Source organism: Mesoplodon bidens (genome assembly GCF_964165515.1).
Source record: "Mesoplodon bidens genome assembly, chromosome: 4".
In the NCBI taxonomy this organism is placed as follows: Eukaryota; Metazoa; Chordata; class Mammalia; order Artiodactyla; family Ziphiidae; genus Mesoplodon; species Mesoplodon bidens.
Genome location: NC_138160.1, coordinates 67,538,102 through 67,561,921, shown reverse-complemented (window position 1 = coordinate 67,561,921; position 23,820 = coordinate 67,538,102). Strand labels below are relative to the sequence as shown.

At 36.9% G+C, this 23,820-nt stretch overlaps 2 protein-coding genes across 8 annotated transcripts in view; one reads left to right on the top strand and one right to left on the bottom strand.

Annotated features, from left to right (window-relative positions):
• Positions 1-23,180, bottom strand: part of XRCC4 (X-ray repair cross complementing 4) — a 368,161-nt gene extending 344,981 nt beyond the window's left edge. For 3 of the 7 annotated variants that reach the window (XM_081231083.1, XM_081231088.1, XM_081231089.1), the window contains exon 1: positions 23,006-23,134. The gene's annotated coding sequence lies outside the window, so the exon portion shown is untranslated. Of the gene's footprint in view, positions 1-9,270; positions 9,294-12,512; positions 12,610-22,815; positions 22,970-23,005 lie in introns of those variants that run through there. The other 4 variants (XM_081231084.1, XM_081231085.1, XM_081231086.1 and 1 more) reach the window with 4 other exon arrangements.
• A 123-nt stretch (positions 23,181-23,303) lies between these two features.
• The window catches only part of TMEM167A (transmembrane protein 167A), a 33,538-nt gene continuing 33,021 nt past the window's right edge, over positions 23,304-23,820 (top strand). Inside the window, exon 1 of the mRNA XM_081232753.1 lies at positions 23,304-23,413. Coding sequence (XP_081088879.1) covers positions 23,411-23,413 — 3 coding nt within the window. The 5' untranslated portion in view covers positions 23,304-23,410. The remainder of the gene's footprint in view (positions 23,414-23,820) is intronic.

Here is a 23,820-nt window from a genome sequence, read left to right as displayed (position 1 = left end):
CTTTGCCCATGTACATTTCATTAAGAAATACTTAAGCTATAGATGCTAACAAAACTAAAGGAATACCCTAAAAATTACAAATATGCAAAGAAAAAACATTATAAAAAGTCAAAATGTGGAACAAAGCACACACTTCAAAGATGAAAAACTAGAGAGAATTATTCTTCAATCACATAGCATGAATCTCTTACTAGGTGATCCTAAAAAAGCTAAGAGTATAAAATTGCCTCCAAGTTTTATGATCAATATAAATACTATGTTGTGACAATCCAAAGGTAAATTATTAATTGACATTTCATTGATAACTAATAAGTTTTAATAAAAGCCAAATTTTTAAGTCATTTTAATTTGCTTTCTCAATTTAAAACTATTATGTCCTCCTAAATAAAGCATCATATTTTTCTCAATTAACAAATGAATATGAAAATCAAAACAACTCATTCTGTCAGATCTTCACAAAACAAAACTAACTTCTCTATCTTCTGGGGGATGAGAGGCATGCTTAATTATAGAAGGCTAGAGCTGTACTATCTTACAGAAAAAAGCACAAGGAAGCAGAGAAACTTCCAGAATGATAGAAAAAAAATCTAAAATTAACAGTCTAATGAGATTGGTTCAAGATGGTGGAGTAGGGGGCTTCCCTGGTGGCGCAGTGGTTGAGAGTCTGGCTGCTGATGCAGGGGACACGGGTTCATGCCCTGGTCTGGGAAGATCCCACATACCGCGGAGCGGCTGGGCCCGTGAGCCATGGCCGCTGAGCCTGCGCGTAAAAAAAAAAAGATGGTGGAGTAGAAGGACATGCTCTCACTGCCTCTTGCAAGAGCACCGGAATCACAACTAAATGCTGAACAATCATCAACACGAAGACACTGGAATTCAGCAAAAAAGATACCACACATCCAAAGACAAAGGAGAAGCCACAATGAGAAGGTAGGAGGGGTGCAATCACAATAAAATCAAACCCAATAACTGCTGGGTGGGTGACTCACAAACTGGAGAACACTTATACCACAGAAGTCCACCCACTGGAATGAAGGTTCTGAGCCCCATGTCAGGCTTCCCAACCTGGGGGTCCAGCAATGGGAGGAGGAATTCCTAGAGAATCAGACTTTGAAGGCTAGTGGGATTTGATTGCAGGACTTTGACAGGACTGGGGGAAACAGAGACTCCACTCTTGGAGGGCACAAAGTAGTGTGTGCATTGGGCCACAGGGGAAGGAGCAGTGACCCCATAGGAGGTTGAAACAGACCTACCTGCTAGTGCTAGAGGGTCTCCTGCAGAGGCGGGGTGTGGCTGTGTCTTACCGTGAGGACAAGGACACTGGCAGCAGAAGCTCTGGGAAGTACTACTTGGCATGAGACCTCCCAGAGTCCGCCATCAGCCCCAACAAAGAGCCCAAGTAGCCTCCAGTGTTGGGTTCGCCCAGGCCAAACAACCAACAGGGAGGGAACTCAGACCCACTTATCAGCAGACAAGTGGATTAAAGTTTTATTGAGCACTACCCACCTGAGCAACAGCCAACTCTACCCACCACCAGTCCCTCCCATCAGTAAACTTGCACAAGCTTCTTAGATAGCCTCATCCACCAGAGGACAGAGAGCAGAAGCAAGAAGAACTACAATCCTGCAGCATGTGGAAAAAAACCACATTCACAGAAACAGAGACAAGATGAAAAGTCAGACAGATTTCTACTGCATGAAGGAAAAATAGAAAAACAACTAAATGAAGTGGAGACAGGCAACCTTCCAAAAAAGAATTCAGAATAATGATGGTGAAGATGATCCAGGACCTCGGAAAAAGAATGGAGGCAAAGATCAAGAAGATGCAAGAAATGTTTAACAAAGATCTAGAAGAACTAAAAAACAAACAAACAGAGGTTAACAATACAATAACTGAAATGAAAAATACACTAGAAGGAATCAATATTAGAAAAACTGAGGCAGAAGAACGGATAAGTGACCTGGAAGACAGAATTCTGGAATTCACTGCTGCGGAACAGAGTAAAGAAAGAAGAATGAAAAGAAATGAGGACAGCCTAAGAGACCTCTGGGACAACATTAAATGCAAAAACATTCACATTATAGGGGTTCCAGAAGGAGAAGAGAGAGAGAAAGGGCCCGAGAAAATATCTGAAGAGATTATAGTCGAAAACTTCCCTAACATGGGAAAGGAAATAGCCAACCAAGTCCAGGAAGCGCAGAGAGTCCCGTATAGGATAAACCCAAGGAGAAACATGCCAAGACACATAGTAATCAAATTGGCAAAAATTAAAGACAAAGGAAAATTATTAAAAGCATCAAGGGAAAAATGACAAATAACATACAAGGGAACTCCCATAAGGTTAACAACTGATTTCTCAGCAGAAACTCTACAAGACAGAAGAAAGTGGCATGATATACTTAAAGTGATGAAAGGGAAGAACATACAACCAAGATTACTCTACACAGCAAGGATCTCATTCAGATTCGATGGAGAAATCAAAAGCTTTACAGACAAGCAAAAGCTAAGAAAATTCAGCACTGCCAAACCAGCTCTACAACAAATGCTAAAGGAACTTCTCTAAGTGGGAAAAACAAGGGAAGAAAAGGACCTACAAAAACAAACCCAAAACAATTAAGAAAATGGTCATAGGAACATACATATCGATAATTACCTTAAACGTGAATGGATTAAATGCTCCAACCAAAAGAAACAGGCTCACTGAATGGATACAAAAACAAGACCCATATATATGCTGTCTACAAGAGACCCACTTCAGACCTAGGGACACATACAGACTGAAAGTGAGGGGATGGAAAAAGATATTCAATGCAAATGGAAATCAAAGAAAGCTGGAGTAGCAAAATTCGTATCAGATAAAATAGACTTTAAAATAAAGAATGTTACAAGAGACAAGGAAGGACACTACATAAAGATCAAGGGATCAATCCAAGAAGAAGATATAACAATTATAAAAATATATGCACCCAACATAGGAGCACCTCAATATATAAGGCAACTGCTAACATCTATAAAAGAGGAAATCGACAGTAACACAATAATAGTGGGAGACTTTAACACCTCACTTACAACAATGGACAGATCACCCAAACAGAAAATTAATAAGGAAACACAAGTTTTAAATGACACAACAGACCAGATAGATTTCATTGATATTTATAGGACATTCCATCCAAAAACAACAGATTACCCTTTCTTCTTAAGTACACACGGAACATTCTCCAGGATAGATCACATCTTGGGTCTCAAATCAAGCCTCAGTAAATTTAAGAAAACTGAAATCATATCAAGCATCTTTTCTGACCACAACGCTATGAGATTAGAAATCAATTACAGGGAAAAAAATAACGTAAAAAACACAAACATATCGAGGCTAAACAATACATTACTAAATAGCCAAGAGATCACTGAAGAAATCAAAGAGGAAATTTTAAAATACCTAGAGATAAATGACAATGAAAACACGACAATCCAAAACCTATGGGATGCAGCAAAAGCAGTTCTAAGAGGGAAGTTTATAGCAATAAAGCCTACCTCAAGAAACAAGAAGAATCTTAAATAAACAATCTAACCTTACACCTAAAGGAACTAGAGAAAGAAGAACACACAAAACCCACTTAGCATAAGGAAAGAAATCATAAAGATAAGAGCAGAAATAACTGAAATAGAAACAATAGCAAAGATCAATACAATTAAAAGCTGGTTCTTTGAGAAGATAAACAAAATTGATAAACCATTAGCCAGACTCATCAAGAAAAAGAAGGAGAGGACTCAAATCAATAAAATTAGAAATAAAAAAGGAGAAGTTACAACAGACACCACAGAAATACAAAGCATCCTAAGAGACTACTACAAGCAACTCTATGCCAATAAAATGGACAACCTGGAAGAAATGGGCAAATTCTTAGAAAGGTATAACCTTCCAAGTCTGAACCAGGAAGAAATACAAAATATGAACAGACCAATCACAAGTAATGAAATTGAAACTGAAATTAAAATACTTCCAACAAACAAAAGTCCAGGACCAGATGGCTTCACAGGTAAATTCTATCAAATATTTAGAGAAGAGCTAACACCCATCCTTCTCAAACTCTTCCAAAATATTTCAGAGGAAGGAACACTCCCAAATTCATTCTATGAGGCCACCATCACCCTGATACCAAAACCAGACAAAGGCATCACAAAAAAGAGAAAATTATAGACCAATATCACTGATGAACATAGATCCTCAACAAAAGCAAAAATCCTCAACAAAATACTAGCAAACAGAATCCACCAATATGTTAAAAGGATCATACACCATGATCAAGTGGGATTTATCCCAGGGATGCAAGGATTCTTCAATATACACAAGCCAATCAAAGTGATACACCATATTAACAAATTGAAGAAGAAAAACCACATGATCATCTCAACAGATGCAGAAAAAGCTTTTGAAAAAATTCAATACCCATTTATGATAAAAACTCTCCAGAAAGTGGGAAGAAAGGGAACCTACCTCAGCATAATAAAGGTCGTATAGGACAAACCCAAGCAAACATCATTCTCAATGGTGAAAAACTGAAAGCATTTCATCGAAGATCAGTAACAAGACAGGGATGTTCACTCTCGCCACTATTATTCAACATAGTTTTGGAAGTCCTAGCCACAGCAATCAGAGAAGAAAAAGAAATAAAAGGAATACAAATTGGAAAAGAAGAAGTAATACTGTCACTGTTTGCATATAACACGACACTATACATAGAGAATCCTAAAGATGCCACCAGAAAACTACTAGAGCTAATCAATGAATTAGGTAAAGTTACAGGATACAATATTAATGCACAGAAATCTCTTGCACTCCTATACACTAATGACAAAAAATCTGAAAGAGAAATTAAGGAAACACTCCCATTTACCACTGCAACAAAAAGAATAAAATACCTAGGAATAAACCTACCTAGGGAGACAAAAGACCTGTATGCAGAAAACTATAAGACACTGATGAAAGAAATTAAAGATGATACAAACAGATGGAGAGATATACCATGTTCTTGGATTGGAAGAATCAATATTGTGAAAAAGACTATACTATCCAAAGCAATCTACAGATTCAATGCAATCCCCATCAAATTACCAATGGCATTTTTACAGAACTAGAACAAAAAAAATCTTAAAATTTGTATGGAGACACAAAAGACCCCGAATAGCCAAAGCAGTCTTGAGGGGGAAATACAGAGCTGGAGGAATCAGACTCCCTGACTTCAGACTATACTACAAAGCTACAGTAATTAAGACAATATGGTACAGGCACAAAAACAGAAATATAGATCAATGGAACAAGATAGAAAGCCCAGAGATAAACCCACGCACCTATGGTCAACTAATCTATGACAAAGGAGGCAAGGATATACAATGGAGAAAAGATAGTCTCTTCAATAAGTTGTGCTGAGAAAACTGGACAGCTCCATGTAAAAGAATGAAATTAGAACATTTCCTAACACCATACAGAAAAATAAACTCAAAATGCATTCGAAACCTAAATGTAAGACCAGACACTATAAAACTCTTAGAGGAAAACATAGGAAGAACACTCTTTGACATAAATCACAGCAAGATCTTTTTTTTTTTTTGCAAGATCTTTTTTGATCCACCTCCTAGAGTAATGGAAGTAAAAACAAAAATAAACAAATGGGACCTAATGAAACTTAAAAGCTTTTGCACAGCAAAGGAAACTATAAACAAGACGAAAAGACAACCCTCAGAATGGGAGAAAATATTTGCAAATGAATCAACGGACAAAGGATTAATCTCCAAAATATATAAACAGCTCATGCAGCTCAATACTAAAAGACAAACAACCCAATCCAAAAATGGGCAGAAGACCTAAATAGACATTTCTCCAAAGAAGACATACAGATGGCCAGGAAGCACATGAAAAGCTTCTCAACATCACTAATTATTAGAGAAATGCAAATCAAAACTACAAGGAGTTATCACCTCACACCAGTTAGAATGGGCATCATCAGAAAATCTATAAACAACAAATGCTGGAGAGGGTGTGGAGAAAAGGGAACCCTCTTGCACTGTTGGTGGGAATGTAAATTGATACCACCACTATGGAGAACAGTATGGAGGTTCCTTAAAAAACTAAAAATAGAATTACCATATGACCCAGCAATCCCACTACTGGGCATATACCCAGAGAAAACCATAATTCAAAAAGACACATGCATCCCAATGTTCACTGCAGCACTATTTACAATAGCTAGGTCATGGTAGTAACGTAAATGCCCATCGACAGGTGAATGGATAAGGAAGATGTGGTACATATATACAATGGTATATTACTCAGCCATAAAAAAGAACGAAATTGGGTCATTTGTTGAGACGTGGATGGATCTAGAGACTGTCATACAGAGTGAAGTGAGTCAGAAAGAGAAAAACAAATATCGTATATTAACGCCTATATGTGGAACCTCGAAAAATGGTACAGATGAACCGGTTTGCAGGGCAAAAACTGAGATACAGATGTAGAGAACAAACATATGAACACGAAAGGGGGAAAGCAACGTGGGGTGGGGGGGTGGTGTGATGAACTGGGAGATTGGGATTGACATGTATACACTAAAATGTATTAAATGGATAACTAATAAGAACCTGCTGTATAAAAAAATAAATAAAATAAAATTCAAAAATTCCAAAAAAAAGTGTAAGATACCTCTAAATTGATAAGTTATCAATCATTCTAATATCTGCCTAAAGTTTACTTAGAAAATTATTCTTCTTCCCAGAAGAAAAAGACAGTTTAAAATAACCATATTTGTAGCCACATCAATTATGTTAATATTTTTAAATATGAAATTTGTAAATTTGACTACATCATAATCACTGAAAAAATATAATTATTTTTAAATATTTCACTTAGTCAAAAATTTTTCCTACATTGAGCTCTTCTTTGCCTAGATGTACTTAATTCTGAAATGCTTCATCCACTTGTAAATATTTTCTTTAGATCAATTAGTCAATACATTTAACATGCAGTAAATTACCCATATGGTCTGCAATTCTTAAATTCGAAAATTACTGGAAAATATGTTACGGTTTTTCTATGCCAATCATTGAAAAAGACATACTTATAGGCTTACATAATTCTAATGGGCCCAAAACCACAATTCCGGGAGGGAAGAATGTAATAGAAACTACTGATGAAGTTTTTTGCCTGTATAGAATTTATATGCACACACAAAGATACACACACACTTACGCAGATTATTTTTTCTTAAATGTGCCTGAAGAATCCTGGCTATTTTTAGCATTAATGAAACTTAGAATTACTCTAAAACAGCAATTGGTTTCACTGTTATTTCTTAGCATGTTTGAAACAAGTGACGAATTTCTAATTATAGAAACAAGTTAATTTGAAATTCAATATTCCAGATACCTATCAGTAAATCCTACTTTCACAATGATACAAAAGGTTTTAGTCATAATAATGTTAAAAAGACATTTAGGGGTCAGATTAGTTCTAACATCTTTGAATTATTCATGTTTCAAATATTTTCCAATTTTCTGATTAACTCTAGATACTCATCACAGAAAGTAAATGATTTTATTTTAAAGACTCTATTCTAGTTAACTCAGATTTGAAATTTTGGATGCTACCTGCTGGCCACACTTAGGGACTTAACATATTAATAGCTCAAATGTGACAACTCAGTATCCTATAAGTATTTTATGCCTCAATAGCCTTATGTTTTCTTTATATCAACTGTCTTAATTTCCTGATAATATACTATTTGAACCAGTTTTGAAAGCACTTCATTCTTTTACTTACTGAGGTCACCCTCTCATTAAATATCAAATACAAATCATCTAAGACTCCACCATAGAAACAGGAAAAAGGATGACTTATAATGTCTTTTAAGATTCCCTAAGAGCGAATCAAGGATCTCTGCTTTCACCAGCACTGTAAATGGGAATAGTCAGCCATGGGTTTTTTGCCCCAAGACTAGTACTTGAAAAAAGGGGATGGAATCTTCAGAAGGAATGATTGATTAGGGCCATAAGAAAGCCTGTGTTTTGTTTTCTAAGGGCACTAAAGGTCAGACTAGTATCAGCACCTCTCCGAGCCAGAGCCAAGGATCTAAGACAAGCCTGCAGGTGGAAACAGTTGGGTCCCACCCCAATTTGTACATCAGTAGCTTTATTGAGAGCTCAGAACAGTTGAGAATTGAGAAGCTTATCTTTAGTACTTTGTGTCTTTGATACTTGGCTTCTCTCTTAGAAGAGAAATAAGTTGTTGGCTGATGTGATCTACACTCTGAACAAATACCATTCACAGTTGCTTCTGAATAAACAAGACACTTTTTAAATTAGTTTACAAAGAATTTTGTATGCCCTTTTGGATGCTGATAAGAAGCAATGCAGAAGCCAATTCTCTTAGGTCAGCTCAAGTTAGTGACAACACTGTATCATTGATAACACCATTTTGAACTTGAGCTTCTTTTATTTTCCTTTATAGTGAGTTATGGCTTCCTTTCAAGATGCTTGGGCTGCAGGTGTTCAAACTTCTGCAGCTCTGCCAAGGAGTCGTACTTATGGATCAGAAAGGGGTAAAAGCATGTTTCTAATGAAGCAATTAACTTAAGTGCCCCCTTGTTGAGAAAAGTAGGCTGATAACTAAAGTGAGTTCAGAATAAAGATTAGCACATGCACATGCTGTTAATAGTCTGTAATTAGATTCCTGATCACATTATTTTGTTTGACCTTCCCTTTTTTAAAAACGAGGAAAAGAAAAAAATATAAATTGTAAACCAAAAGTGTGGTGATAAATTTTTAAAAGTTTATCATGTTACAAAACTTCAAGGATATATAAAAAGGAAAGAAAGGTTTATACAACAGCCGCTCAGCTACTTACGTTTAACACAAACATCATATAACAATTTCAGAAAAGAAGACTATTTTCTTATTTGTTCAGAACTTCTTAAAAGCAATGACTATTCCTGTTTATCTTATCAGAATTCCCACACTGAGTATTTTTTAATTAATAATTTATTCCTAGCATTTTCATTATTAATAGCATGTCGATTTGCTGGTTGTTATCTATGTGACCAAAGGGTAAATTAAGGTCTTTTTGAAAAATGACCACAAAATCAATTTACCTTTAAATTTCCAAAGCAATTAAAACAAAACTAACCTTCTATAGAAGAAATGCTTTCCTGAAATAATGTTTTCAAGTTAGAATTTTCTAAACGTTAAGGGTAAAGAATTTACAGGATTCTTAAATACCTTTCTAATTATGTCAGGATTTTCTCCATTCGATTAAATTTGAAATGAAAGTAAGGTGACCATCTGTCCAGGCTTGCCTGAGATTTTTCCGGTTTTAACACTGAAAGTCCCATGTCCTAGGAAATCTCTCAACAACCCCAGGCAAACTAGGATGGTTGGTTACCCTAAGAGCAAAATATAATTAAGACTGTTGGTATAATCTTGTTCAAACACTTGTAATATACAGCTGATATTCAAAGAAGACATTAAATAAACAATCTGATGCTTCAGGAATAAAGCATTAGAACAATAAAATAAGTCTAAACCTAAAGTATCTTTGCCATGGTTACAGACTATTTTCAATTATCTCTTATGAGTATGGAATGCCAGCTGCTGGCATTCCAAATATCATATTACTGCTCATTTCCTCTGCTTATCTTTTACAAACACCATTAATAATCATTAGTTTCAGTGATTTGTTCAAATTCCACTTCCTCTCCTTTCTTTTCTCTTACCCAATGAAGTATTAAAAAACAATAAAATGGCCTGAATAAATTTCCCACATAAAATCTAACACCTAGAATTGGACTCAAAGTTCCAAGACTATGATTTCCTTTATATTCATCAAATGGACACTTTTGATTACAAACAACTTTGGCAGAAAGAATGAGAGTATACTTAACATTTTGGAAACTTTCTAAATGTTCACAACAATACTTCCATTCTGATTGCAGTTTCTTATGAGAAAGACACAACAGAAATGAAGAAGTAAGATAGTACCTCAAATATAGTATTAGCTTAACCAACAGTATTTTTTCATTAAGAATTTAACAATTATGATTTCTTAAGCCTCAAAATTTTGACCCTCTCTCATATTTTAATTTCAGAAAGAGTGAAGAGGTTCCTATGAAACACCATCAGTTAAGCTTACACAAAGTTGTTGGGCTACACCATGCAGGCCTGCAAGGCCTGTACTTGCCCAGCTTCAAGACCGAAGAAAGAGCCTGGAGTCAGTAACAGAGACATGAGTGGTTTAATGTATAAGGGGAGCTTACATGTCTGAAGCAAGATCCTGGAGCAACACCTCACCAAGTGTGGCAGACAGCAGGCAGGATGTGATGGCAGGCTTCGCTCCAGGGGGGTGGGAAGGGGGAAGTTCCCAGTTACAGGGGGAACTGACATCAGGTGGGCTCCTCAACTACCAGGGAAACTAGCAGAGGGGCACAGGCCCCTCACTGACCCTTGATGTGAACAATCACTAGCTGGGGCAGGGGCACGTATGTAAGAAGGTCAGTCCTGTGAGGAGGGTGTAGGTGAAGCAGGCACTGGTTAAGCAGGGGATGTACAAATCAAGAGAATAGACATCTTGGGTGGCCAGATCAAAAAGATCAAAAGATTCAAGCCTCTTCTACTAGAAAAATGTGCTGCTCAGAACTGAAATGTAACTAAAAGCACTTGTATGGAAAAGAAACAAGACTTGTACTATACTTTTCCCCCATTCACAAATCCACCATTTACTTAAAACTATACCCATTTATCTGCCTATTTTCTAATGGCAAACAAGGGGATGAATGATAAGACTGGGGTACAAATGAGAGTTAACCCTGAAAAAAAAACCCTACAACATATCCTCAACTGGTGACCCTACCTAATTCAGCCAAACAAAAGAATTTAGGAACCATATGAAATTGCCAATATTTCACATTTTTTAACCTATAAAAAAATGGCAATTTCACATGGTTCAAATTATACTAAGTTATAAATGGCACATGATTACTTAACATACCTAACTGGACGAATAATTACACACTTATCTCCCATGCTGTAATTGCTGAGTCTGAGTCACTTCCAAACACATCCCTGAACAGACTGTGGATAACTCTAGTGGGAGGAGATTCCAAGATCAAAGAAAAGATTCAATTCTGAGTCCCCTTATGTGATGCATTCTCAAATTGAATTGAAACTTTGTATCCCTAAAATTTAAATCAAGCCTTGTACAATTTATGAAGAGTACAAGTCCTAACACCAGGAGTGTCTTTTGTTTTTCATGAAGAGCCCCTTTCAATCATACCAGTGTTTATGCTAATGAGTTGACTTAGGGTGGGGTCACTAGATAGCCTCAGGATGTGGCTGTTCACCAGAAAGGCCAAAAGATTAAAGGGTTGGCACTTTCAGCCTCACCCCCACCTCAACTCCAGAGAGGAGTGTGGAACTGGAGATTGAGCTCAATTAAAACTCTGGAACAAAGAAATTGGGGGAGGGGTGCTTCTGGGTTGGTGAACATATCTAAGTACTGGGAGAGCGGCTTACCCAGTCAATACACTGAAGCTCTGCACCCTAACCTATACCTTGTCCTATGCATCTCTTCCAGTTGTTCCTCAGCTGTATCTTTTTTACTGAACCAGTAAATTAAAAAGTAAAGTGTTTTAGTGTTTTCCTGAGTTCTGTAAGCCATTCTAGCAAATTATCAAATCTGAGGAGATGGTCATGGGAACCCCCAATTTGTAGCAGGTCAGAAGTATGGGTGACCCGGGACCTGCAACTGGCATCTGAAGTGACAGCAGTCTTGTGGGACTGAACCCTTTAACCTATGGAAACTGACACTAACTCCAGGTAGGCAGTGTAAGAATTAAATAGAATTTTCGGACACCTAGTTGGTATTGGAGAACTGGAGAATTGGTTATTGGTGCTGGAAAACACCCCAATGTGCCAAACAAAATAGCCTTAGTCCAGCTTTATTTAAGGCTGTTGGTGTATATCCTCCACTAAATCGGAAATCAATTCTTTTGTCCCCAAGCTCTTGGAATAGGGAATCTTTACCTGAGAAATCTGGTCTTTTCTAATGTCACTGGATAAAGAGGCCCAGATTGGCCTCTCACAAAAAAAGTGACTTTTGAAATATGACGAGTCATGTATAAATATTTATTTAGATCCTGCCAGACAACAGGTACTATGCTAGGTGCTGAGAATAGACCTATGAATAAAATAGACATATCCCTTGACCTCAGAACATTTATACTCTCATGAAGAGAAAGTCAAATAAACACATGTTACAAAACATTGAGGTTAAGAGTCATAAAAAGGCAGTAAGAGGCAAGAGGGGAACCCAGATCAGACACACCCAGATTGACAGTCATGGGAAGTTTTCTAGAGGAAATGAGATCTAAGACCTAAAGGCTGAGTAGGAATTCTGAATCCACCCTTGCAACTGCCCTTTTGCTTATGCTATTCCCTCTCCTAAAATATCTACCTCTGGTCTATACCTGTGAATATCTATCCATCCTTTCAAGGTCCAGAAGCATTGAAAGCAGTTAGAATCAGCCTCCAAGGATCCCAGCTGTCAATCATCTTATTCACCAACTGGGGAAAAAAGAAAGAAGGTCTAATATAGGGAAGATATCAGGATCATCGTGGTCAGAGAGATTCTTCCAGCTCTTCCTCCTGATGGAAGAGGGCCTGAGCTGAATTATGCCCATTGAATCACTCAACAGTGAGTTTAGAGTATACAGCTTCTGACTCTGAAATGGAATTTTGACAGCTTCAGAATTCTAGTACCACTCTGCTGACTTCCTATGGTTTGACTTCTACAACATTTGAATAAAGCAAGCAATGAAGTTAACCTAGATTAAAAGTCATTTGTTATTAAGGTATCAGAATTTTGGAGGCTGTGCTTCTACAGTGTGGAATGGCAGTGTCTGGCAGCCAATATCTGTAGCAGGCAGCAAAAAAATAAGGTCACATAGCTAAGAAAGAGCCTCTTTGCATTACCATATTAATCAGAAAGATTAATCAATCCATTGTCTTTTTCTGACTACAACAAAACATCAATTTTGAAACTAAATCCTAAAAAGATTATGAAATAGCACTGAATCAGAGATGTTCATCCTATAAAACAATTAAAGTCATCAACAAAATTCAAACTACAGAGTCATCAATGATGATTCTTCTCATTAGGAAGAAGTTGGAAATATCACATTCTTTAGAAATAATTATCTTTTAAACAAACACTTTCCCCAAAGAATTAATAAAATATTTAGTAACAAATGAAGCTACTTTGTGGAAGAGAAGTAAGTTTAATTTTGCAATGAGGAATTTAAAGAGCTGATCTGAAAAGCCATTCAAAGTAAAGTTAGTTTCAGAGTCACTTAGTACATAGAACAAAACCAAAACTTTCCATAAATTGAAATAATGAACTGATATCAATTTGAGGAAAGCCAGTTAAAAAAAGTCCACTCCATTACCAGTCAAACATTCACTGAGGAAGCATTATGTGCAAACTTTGTGCTCAATAAGAACAACAGCAAATTAAAAAAAAAAAAAGGAATGATGCCTTCCCTCAGGAGCTTTTAATCCAGTTACAAGAACACGACAAAATAGAGTTCTACAAAATTATAACTAAAATACAAGGTAGTATATAATTTTGCTAGATGGGAGCTAAAATAATAATAAAAAAGTAAGGAAGAGATACCTTAAATACATGGTAGATGATATATGAAGTTGCTACATTTTATAATGTAAAAAAAAAAAACTTACAGGCCCAAAATAAACAAAAACAAGAGATATTAAGAGTATGTCCATATGAGGAATCCAATGTTTATAAAATAAAATTCCAATAATAAACTCGTAGATTCACTAAAAACAACAACAATGTAATCCAATGCCTTGAAAATTATCTTTAATTAACAAGTGAAACGCATATTAGTAAATTCAATTCTTCCTGCATGAATACTCCTCTTTGGCCAAGATACAAGAATGTCCAATGAAACATAGCACAAAATATCCAGGAAGATGCCCACTGATATAAATGCTTTTCATTATAAAAAGGGACCTAGCTCCAAACTAAATAAAGACGTACATCAAAATAAATGATCAAATTTTCAAAAACAAAATCATATTAAATTTTTTGTGTCTTTTAGTATGGTATCTTGCTTGCTCAGAAAACATAGACAAATGATGACCATGACCAATTTTACAGAACTGGTGTTATTTGGAAATGCCTAATTTTTGGTTAAACCTTGTTTGGAAATTATCTGTAATAGAGGTATCTATTTAACTGATGGCCAATAAGATTCAATCAAGTTAGACTATTCTAGGACATGAAGATCATGGTTAGAGAGTTAGATGAAAACATTCAGTTCAGGTATATCTGGTTTAACATCTAAGGAGGTTCTTAGACTCGGGACAAAATGAAAAAGAGGGTGGTAATAATCTGAGAACAAAAACAACTAGATAAACACAGAAAAATTAAGGTACATATATAGCTAATTAAAATGTACGATACAGATAGAGCTTTATTAAGTCATTAATTTATCCTAAAAACTCAAGCTATGTGGCTGTCAGTGAGGGAGTGGAACAAAAATGAACTGAGCATATGTCATGAACTGTGCTGAGAATTTTACATATATTGTTTTAATCTTCAGAACCATTCTAAAAACAAGAAAACTGAAATTCAGCAAGGTGTAGTAAAGATAGAAGTGTATTCAAAACTAGGTCTATCCAACACACTGCCTTAAAAGTGTCTCAACCCTAGATAGCCTCTTTATGAGTCTCATATTTAACTCTACTTCTTAGCTCTCAGCCTCTCTCTGAATTTTCTCATTTTATAACTATCAAGGTACTGAATTGCTTTTCCTTAACCTATGAACAAAGTATCACAATGTATTAACACAAATCTAAATCATGACCTGATGTATAACCCAAAATAACCCAGGTACAGACTTCAAATAGTAGAGGGAAAGTTCTTTATACAACTTTACCATACCTTCTCTACAAACAACTGCTTTATTTTAGATTATTCTAACCACAAACAGAATTTTCAAGGTATAGAGCCAATCCTTCTTCTACTAATGAGAACTCATGAAATTCTAAAGAAAAACATTCTTTGAGTCTATATGGCTCAAGACAGGAACTCCTAACATCACTTGTTTTAAAATTAGAGAAGTGAAGAGTTACTAGAGTAATGACAAATTTATGGCCAGTAAACATATCTATATATATAAGTATTCCTCTTCCCTTTCCCCACATCCTGACTTCTTTTATTTCCTAATACAAATTCTGTCTTAAAGCCAAACTTACTGTATTTTGAGATATAAACAGAAAAGAATTCAAAACCCACTGGCTTAACCAATACAAAAAAGAACTCATAACCCATTGGTTGCCTTGGTAAAAGCCATAAAACTCTACATAGCATTACTTATGATATATTCATGCTAAAAAAAAAAACAATTCAACAGAATCAGATCAAACCTCCAATTTATAGGCAACACAAGGGATGAAGGAACATGTTAAATGGCACTAAAGGGATGCAATCAGCAAAATCTAAACAGTGGGACACTTCATGGGGCAACTGACAGTTTTTTCAACAAGTAAACTTCCGTGCAAAAGGGAGAGGAGGGTTGGACTATTTAAGTTAAAAGAGACTTAAAAGCCACAAGCAACTGCAATTTAAAGACCTTATTTAAATCTTGACTCAACTAACAAAATATTAAAATTTATGAAGTAGTAATTGAGGAATTTGAAGACAGATTAGGTACCTGGTAGTACTAGGGAATTACTGTTAATTTTTTAAGCTATGTTAATAGAATTGTGGTTATGTTTTCTACAGTGTCCTTACTTTTTAAAGATACATGTTAGAATATTTACAGGTGATATGATGTCTGGGATTGTTTAAAAATAATTTAGAAAAGAAGAGTGAAGTTTGAGTAAGATATAAATGAAATGAGATGGGCCATGAGTTGATAATTGTTGTGCTAGATAATAGGAATCCATTATTCTCTCTACTGTTACATATGTTTGAAATTTTCCATAATAAAATGTATAAAAAGAAAAGTGGTAAGCTGTGACAAAGTGAGAGAGCGGCATGGACATATATACACTACCAAACGTAAAATAGATAGCTAGTGGGAAGCAGCCGCATAGCAAAGGGAGATCAGCTCGGTGCTTTGTGACCACCTAGAGGGGTGGGATAGGGAGGGTGGGAGGGAGGTAGACGCAAGAGGGAAGAGATATGGGGATATATGTATATGTATAAGTGATTCACTTTGTTATAAAGCAGAAACTAATACAGTCTTGTAAAGCAATTATACTGCAATAAAGATGTTAAAAAAATAAATAAAAGAAAAAGAAAAAGAAAAGTGTTTTCAAAAAGTGTTCTTTGACCATCAGGATAATTGTTTGTATAGGGTACTTCTGTAAAAAAGAAAAAGTCGTCTATTAGAAATTTATTCTTACATATATAATTTAATACTTCAAAATTTAGGAGCCTATCTAAAAAAGTATGGAACTCATTATTGGTCCTAGTAAATACTCCTATCTGATAAACATTACACCAGGGATACTAGTGCATAATACATTGTTGAATTTTATTATACAATAATGAATCAAAGATACTAAGGATAAAAAATCTGTTTTGTATAATCAACTGAAAAGGTGATAATAAAAATACCTAAATTATTTCAATATTTATCAGCTATACATTAATAATTTGGTCTTTGGACTGCCCTGGTGGTCCAGTGGTAAAGAATCTGCCTTCCAATGCAGGAGACGTGGGTTCGATCCCTGGTCAGGGAACTAAGATGCCACATGCCGCAGGGTAACTAAGGCCATGCACCACAACTACTGAGCTCGCACACCTCAACTGAAGCCCGCATGCAGCAAACTACAGAGCCCATGCACTCTGGAACCCACGCACCACAACCAGAGAGAGAAAACCTGCACGCCACAACGAAAAAGATCCTGCATGCCTCAACGAAGATCCCGCGTGCCACAATTAAGACCCGACGCAGCCAAAAAATAATAAAAAGAAAATAAATAATAAAATAAAATAAACAAACATTTTAAAAAATAGTAATTTGGTCTTAAGGCCAAAATGTGTAAAAAATTTTAATTGAACAAAATATTCAATATGAATCACAAGTATATTCAAAGATTGCACAGAATATCCACAATAAAGAAACCAGAAGTAATAATTGTACTGAAACTTTCCAAAATTTCCCATCCTATGGCACATCATTAGACTCATGATATCTTTGATTTTTTTATCTAACCAATATAAGTCAAATACCTATTATAGTTCCTGACTCGTAATCAATAAACGATTCTAACTTAAATGGCTGAATTCATTTAATCTGTACCAATTGGAATGACTCTAGTTTATACTTTTCCTCCTCCATTCTCAACTGAAGAGTTCTGTATTATTAGCTGTCACTAAACATCGGTCAGAGAATGCCATCAGTGTCTTGGTCCATGCTCCACCACAATTCAGGTTAAAAGTGTTCATTCACCCAACATTTAGAGAGAATTTGTTGATTTTTGTTACCCAAAACAGACTCCCTACTGGTAGCAATAAAACTTCGAGTGACCGCCCCCCTCACATCTGCTATTCTTATCCACAGGCTATGAGCAAGCTGACTTTTGGCCCCAAGTTCCAGCAGAACACAGACCCGGGCTAAACCAACATTACATTTTAATCCCCAGTAACTGATTCAAAGATGAGCACGTGATTCAAGTTAGGACAACTAAGGCCAGTAAGGCTCAATTTCAGGACTTTTATTTGAATATAAAGGATAGATACTCTTCTCTACTGGATTTGGTGTTACGACGCTGTAAGACTGGAGCTGTTGGGAACAAAACCAAGACTGGAGCTGTTGGGAACAAAACCAAGAGAGCAGAAAGTAGAACTGAGGGGTGGCCAGCAGGTCAGATCTGATTTCAGCAGCACCAGAATCTAGATCTAACTGTGAATGTTTTAGGTGTGAGGCCAAGAAATTCCTTTTTCCTTAAGCTACCTGTGTCAGTCTTTGGAATCAGGCATATTTCAGGACGAATCTTCATTGTCATTCATTGGTTACGTGAATTATCTCAAAGTACGTGCAAAACAGTTGTAAGTAAGCAAATGTATATACTCCATCAGTGGTATAAGTACACACTTTGGGAAACACTCTATTAAACATAATATTCAATACCAAACAGGAAGTTTTACATTTTCAGCTTTATATGCTTCCGTTCTTATCAAATCCAAAACACATGGCATTTCAAAAACACTGGGACTTTGTTGTCACTACATAATAAATAACCAGTAAACAGGTGGTTCAAGAAGACAACTGGTAAATATTTTGCATAAGGCGCTAATGATTCTAGAAAAAAAATCATAAAAGTCTATTCAAAACAAAGGTTCAAGTCTTCGTTACAGGGCAAAAAATGTTTCCCAAGTTTTAAAAATCACTAATTAATATTCTAATGTTTTCTCCTTAAAACTCAACATCTTACCTCAAAATATTGGCAAAGCCTCCCCAAAAGAGGGATCCAGTCAATTTAAATTTTAAAATTGTGTTTTTGCTTCTGTCTTTAATACACTGAAAATAGATCAAAAGTCTTTTATGAACCTCTAAGCAAAGCTGTTTCTTCATGTTTATCAAGTTATTTATAGAAACAAATGTAGCTTCTGCAAGAATATATGACCTCAACTGTACTTTGGATTCACTGTTCACAATATAAACATAACATTACAATATGGTAACATGATTAGATTACTGTACAAAATCAATCTTTGCTATCAGAAAAGAGAAGCAATGAGAGGACCAGTCCCAATACCCATGGTTTATGCTCTTCTAGGACTGCTTGGACTATTATTATTCTAAGAATGTTAAGTTTAACCTTCTAGAAGTCTGCAAAATAGATGTCACGTTGTTTGTGTGGTTCCAATGACTTGATATAAAGGTTTCAAACATCTGTTTTTCACCAAGTGCTCTGTTATATTACAGTGATATTCATATGGGAATTAACAGTGGTGACCTGTGATACTCAACCAAACATATTGACTTTACTTGCTCATTACCCTACAGATTTTCTTCTAAGACATAGTTTTCAGATAATAACCAGGACAAATTTCTTCATTACAGTAAAACTTCAGAAGCTTATGTTTTCTCTATTGCTAAATTCTCAGAGCACAAACTTTTGGTTCCCAAAAGTAATATCTAAGGCATGACGAGCCAATTTCTGTAAGAATAATGCTTAAAATGAAGAGGTTGGTGCTTAAACACAATATTATGGCAAGATTTATTTTTTATTCATTTTAGAGATGAGTATCACAGCACCACTAATTTACAAAGTTATAAATTGCAACCATGTGGTAATTTTTTTAAAAAACACTTAAGTTAAACCTACATATAGAACTATATTAATATACTATATTATACATGTATCTACCTAAAAATTACCAAAGAAGCATCAATAAATTTTTAAAATTTAACTTTTGAAGTGCCCTAAAGTTTAGACAGATGTTATCCTATTTTCTCTGAGATTTTCTCTGAGCAGCTGTTCATTTGGACATGCTCCTTATTTATTGATATACTGTGTTCAATGCTAGGGTCACATTTCTTAAACAGGAACTTGGCAACTTCCAAATTCTATGGTAAATATTGACATATCTCAGCATGTCAATATTTATACTGTCAGGACACTTTGATGAGTCTCTTCAAGAATGACTGCATCTTATTTCTTGGCAGCCACTTGTTTCTGTTCCAACTGAGCAAGATCTTTCTTTATTCAATAAAATTCTCACTAACTGTTCCGACAAAATTACAAGTAAGCTAATAGCATCCTCTCACACAAAGACCAGACTGAACTCCTTGCTTATTTCAACATTTTGGTCACTTCTGCAGGGTTAGTAACGCTCAAAGAAACAAGGCACAAATTCAGGAGTGTACTCCAAGTAATACTTGTTTTTGACTACAGCAATTCCAAGCCTAATCATCATTTTCAACCCCATTGCTAAGGGTGAAAGCCGCCGAAGCGTTTTCAGAATTTATCGAATTAAATTATTTCCTTTTTTGTTAGTCCTAAAAGCTAGACAAATTTATAAAAGATTGGTTTACAGACTGCAACAATGATGATGATATTCAGAGAGAAGTTTGAATCCAGAATGCCTGCCATAAAAGGTAGTTGGAAAGTCTGGCTCATTATCTAGAATTAAACAGTGTTTTATATGCAAAATTAGTGTACCTAACTTTTGTGCCAAGTATCAGAAATCATGTTAACAAACTAACCATCATTAACTCAATCTTAAGAGCAAATTTCCATCATTGGGAGAAAATCTGTGCACTACCTTGTAAATACCCTGGGATTTCCCAATAGCACAAAAGCAAAAGTTTAATTTAAAGCTATTGGCAATACTGGCATCTAGTAAAAGCATGAATGCCTCATCAACAGTTTGGAAATCTCACACAGATTTTTTCTTTTGGGCAACGAAAGTCTCAGTGGTGTTTTTTTTCCTAGAAAGAGCCCAATTTTATCAATATTAAAAATTTGCTGGGTTTCGCTGGTGGCGCAGTGGTTGAGAGCCCGCCTGCCGATGCAGGGGACACGGGTTCGTGCCCCGGTCCGGGAGGATCCCACATGCCACGGAGCGACTGGGCCCGTGAGCCATGGCCGCTGGGCCTGCGCGTCCGGAGCCTGTGCTCCGCAACGGGGGAGGCCACGGCAGTGAGAGGTCCGCGTACGGCAAAAAAAAAAAAAAAAAAAAAAGAGGGAGAAAAAAAGGACAAAAACGAACACTAGATAACAAAGAACTTCAACCTCAGTCTATGGAGACTAGTTGAGGATCAAAGAAAACTAGTTGAGGATCAAAGAAAACGAGTTAAGTAAAACCATCGTCTTCTAACATATGTGAATATCATTGAATGAGGGGGAAAAAAGGAAGTCAGATAAAAGGAAATAATCAACACTATCAATACTAGACACAAAGTAAAAAGAGAAGAGGGAAGAAAGTGGTCTGGTGGTATAAAAGCAATACCAATTTAATTTTAAAAACCATTAATTTAAAAAACCTTTTACTGAGTGCTTAACATGCAAGTCAATCAGCCCTCCACCATTATCCCTCCCTTCAAAGAGTTTTTAATTTAGTGAAGAAAGCAAGCCAGGCACACAACAGGCAACCCTTACTGAGTGCTTAGTGTATGTCAAATACCTGGCTAGATGACTTACTTGTAATAACTCATTTAATCCTTACAATAACTGGGGAAGCCTATGCATTCTCTCCACAGAAAAACATAAATACATACTATTTTTGCATACAATCCTACTGAACCCATGAAACCAAAGTTTAAAATACTCTTCTGGATGCAGGAGAGACAATAATTTTTGAAGAAGGAAATAATAGAGTCAGATTTCATTTTTAGTAAGTAAGAAAATGATCCAAGATAGTTTGAAATGAGAATCCATAGCAGAGCTATGGAAAGTAGACTTTGGAAACGGCAATGTAAGATAGTACTTACATTAGTTCACAGTGAAAACCAAGAGCAGGGAGTTTATGTGCTTAATGACCATATAGCTCAATTACCACCTCCCTAGAGATCTTGCCACACATCAGATTAACTTTGTTTGCTGTGATACATGAAAAACAAACTACACATTTACGTATGTTCAGCCTTATCTATTGCTATGTGGGCTCCTCTATGGGTAACTTTAAAATAACTGACATTGTTCTTTCCTATTTTGAAGCTGAAGTACATAAGAGCCCATGGCCTAAAATTAATTCAAATCCATAAATATAGTAAATTGTGATCTCTAACAACTTCAGTTTCCTGGTGCACTTCAGGTATTACATATTACCCTAAGCGTTCCTAAAGATGAAAACAATCTTCACATGAAAGCAAAATGTCTGCAGACACAGTTACTACTTTAGAAGCCAAGCTTGATGAGTTGCACAACATAATTTCCCATAACTAAGCCAAGGTTATTTAATTTGAATGGCAAGACTTGCAAGGTATACTCTAAAGCAATCACAAGCCAGAGCACTATGGCTTGTTTTTTGATAGGAGGAGGGTACAGTACGTTTTTATACATTTCTTATTCCTCTCTTCCCCATGCCCATTAAATTTCTGGAAGGAACAGGCCATCTTTATTCCTCTACTGCACTCTCATGATCCCATGAATAAAGCTCAGCTAAATACTTGCTAAATTTGTGTATTTGACCAACTCTTAACAATTCAATAGATTCAAAAGTAAAGTTAGTTATGGTTAAAAAAAAGAAAAAGAAAACGTGTTGGGCTGTAGCCAACGATGTAATCACAGGAGAAACCCAAATGTTCTAATCACTGTTGCCCTAAATATAGAAGGGTCTCATAGTTTGGCCAAGAACAGCACATAAATCAACACCTCATGTGAGTTTCCTTTCCTCTTTTTCTCTACCCCACTTTAAGTCAAAGCATTAAAAAACTGATAACATTTTAAAAAGAATCTCGGGGTGGGGGGGAATAGAGTCTTATCTAATGGGATTATTAAAATTAGAGAAAGCTAAATAATAATACTACTGATTAAAAGAAAAAGTTGGCATGTTATTGATCTTACAGCTGGACTCCTTCTCTGGAGTACCTAATCAACTACTGAACTCAGGAAACGCAGTTCCTTTCCATTTGTTACCACAGAAAGTTCTTTCCTGACCCCAACGGGCCTAGTACGTTTCAGCCCCAGATGGAACCCATTTACAATTTACAAAAAGCTGGGGATTGGAAGAGAGAGAACGCCAATGTTAGAGAAATTATGCAACACCTTCTCAACACAACCCACCGAATTCAAGTGTCCTCCTAATCCCACAACTTTACAGGGCATTTCAAAGGCGCTTTACATTCCAAAGAATCTCTCTCAGGTGCAAAGGGAGAAACTGAGAAGGGAGCCCAGGAGATGAACGCCCTGCGTGTAAGCCCAGGGAACCCAGGTGTTCCCGAAGAGTCCATAAACAGAAGGGCCAAAAGCTTACACATCGTAGGCGGGGGAATCCAAGCAGGAAAAAATTTGCGCGCTGCGGAGTTCTACAAAGCTAAAAAAGAAAAGAACTGGACTAACGAGGCAGTCGCCACTTCAGGACCCTACCTGTCAGTAATTCCACTTCCGGTCTCCTCGAAAAGCCCCGCTCCCACAGGCAGACGACCAGCAGCCAATGAGAGTGTCATTTACTTCAGCGGGGCTGAATGACGTCACTTAAACCCCGCCCTTTCCGGTACAGAGGAGCCTATCGTAGAGTCTGAGACGTGCGGCTCAGGAGGAGGTACCCTGACAGGCCCAACCAGACCGCGGAAGGAGCGAGAAAGGCAAGTCGGGCCAGCACGCCTCTTCCGCCCAGGGCCCGGAAGGGTGATGTGGCTGGTGTTTCGCCGGCCTCACTATGGTAAGAACCGGGGCTTTGGGGTCGCGGCTGAGCTTTGTGAAGGGGCTGCGGGCCCGCACAAGGGCTGGAGGGTTGGGCGGCGATCCTGGGTCCCCGGCTAGGGAACCCTGTCACTAACTTGATTTTCCCGGGCCTCGGAGGATGCACAGGCCCGGGAGCCATGTGGCCCCTCCACGTCCAACCAGGGAGAACGAGGGCCGGCAGCCCAAGAAAGACCCCGGGGCCGCGGAACCCCTCCTCACACGCCGAGGCCACTTTCCTGACTTGTTTCGAAGAAGTGCGCTGGTTTGGTTTAACCCATCAGTTACTTAGACTCTTTGTGGTCATTTTGAGGCATTAGCGCTGCCCGGGTTTGCGCTTGTTATGTTGCGGCGCCTTCTCTCTCCGCGGGCCTGATCCAGGTTTTT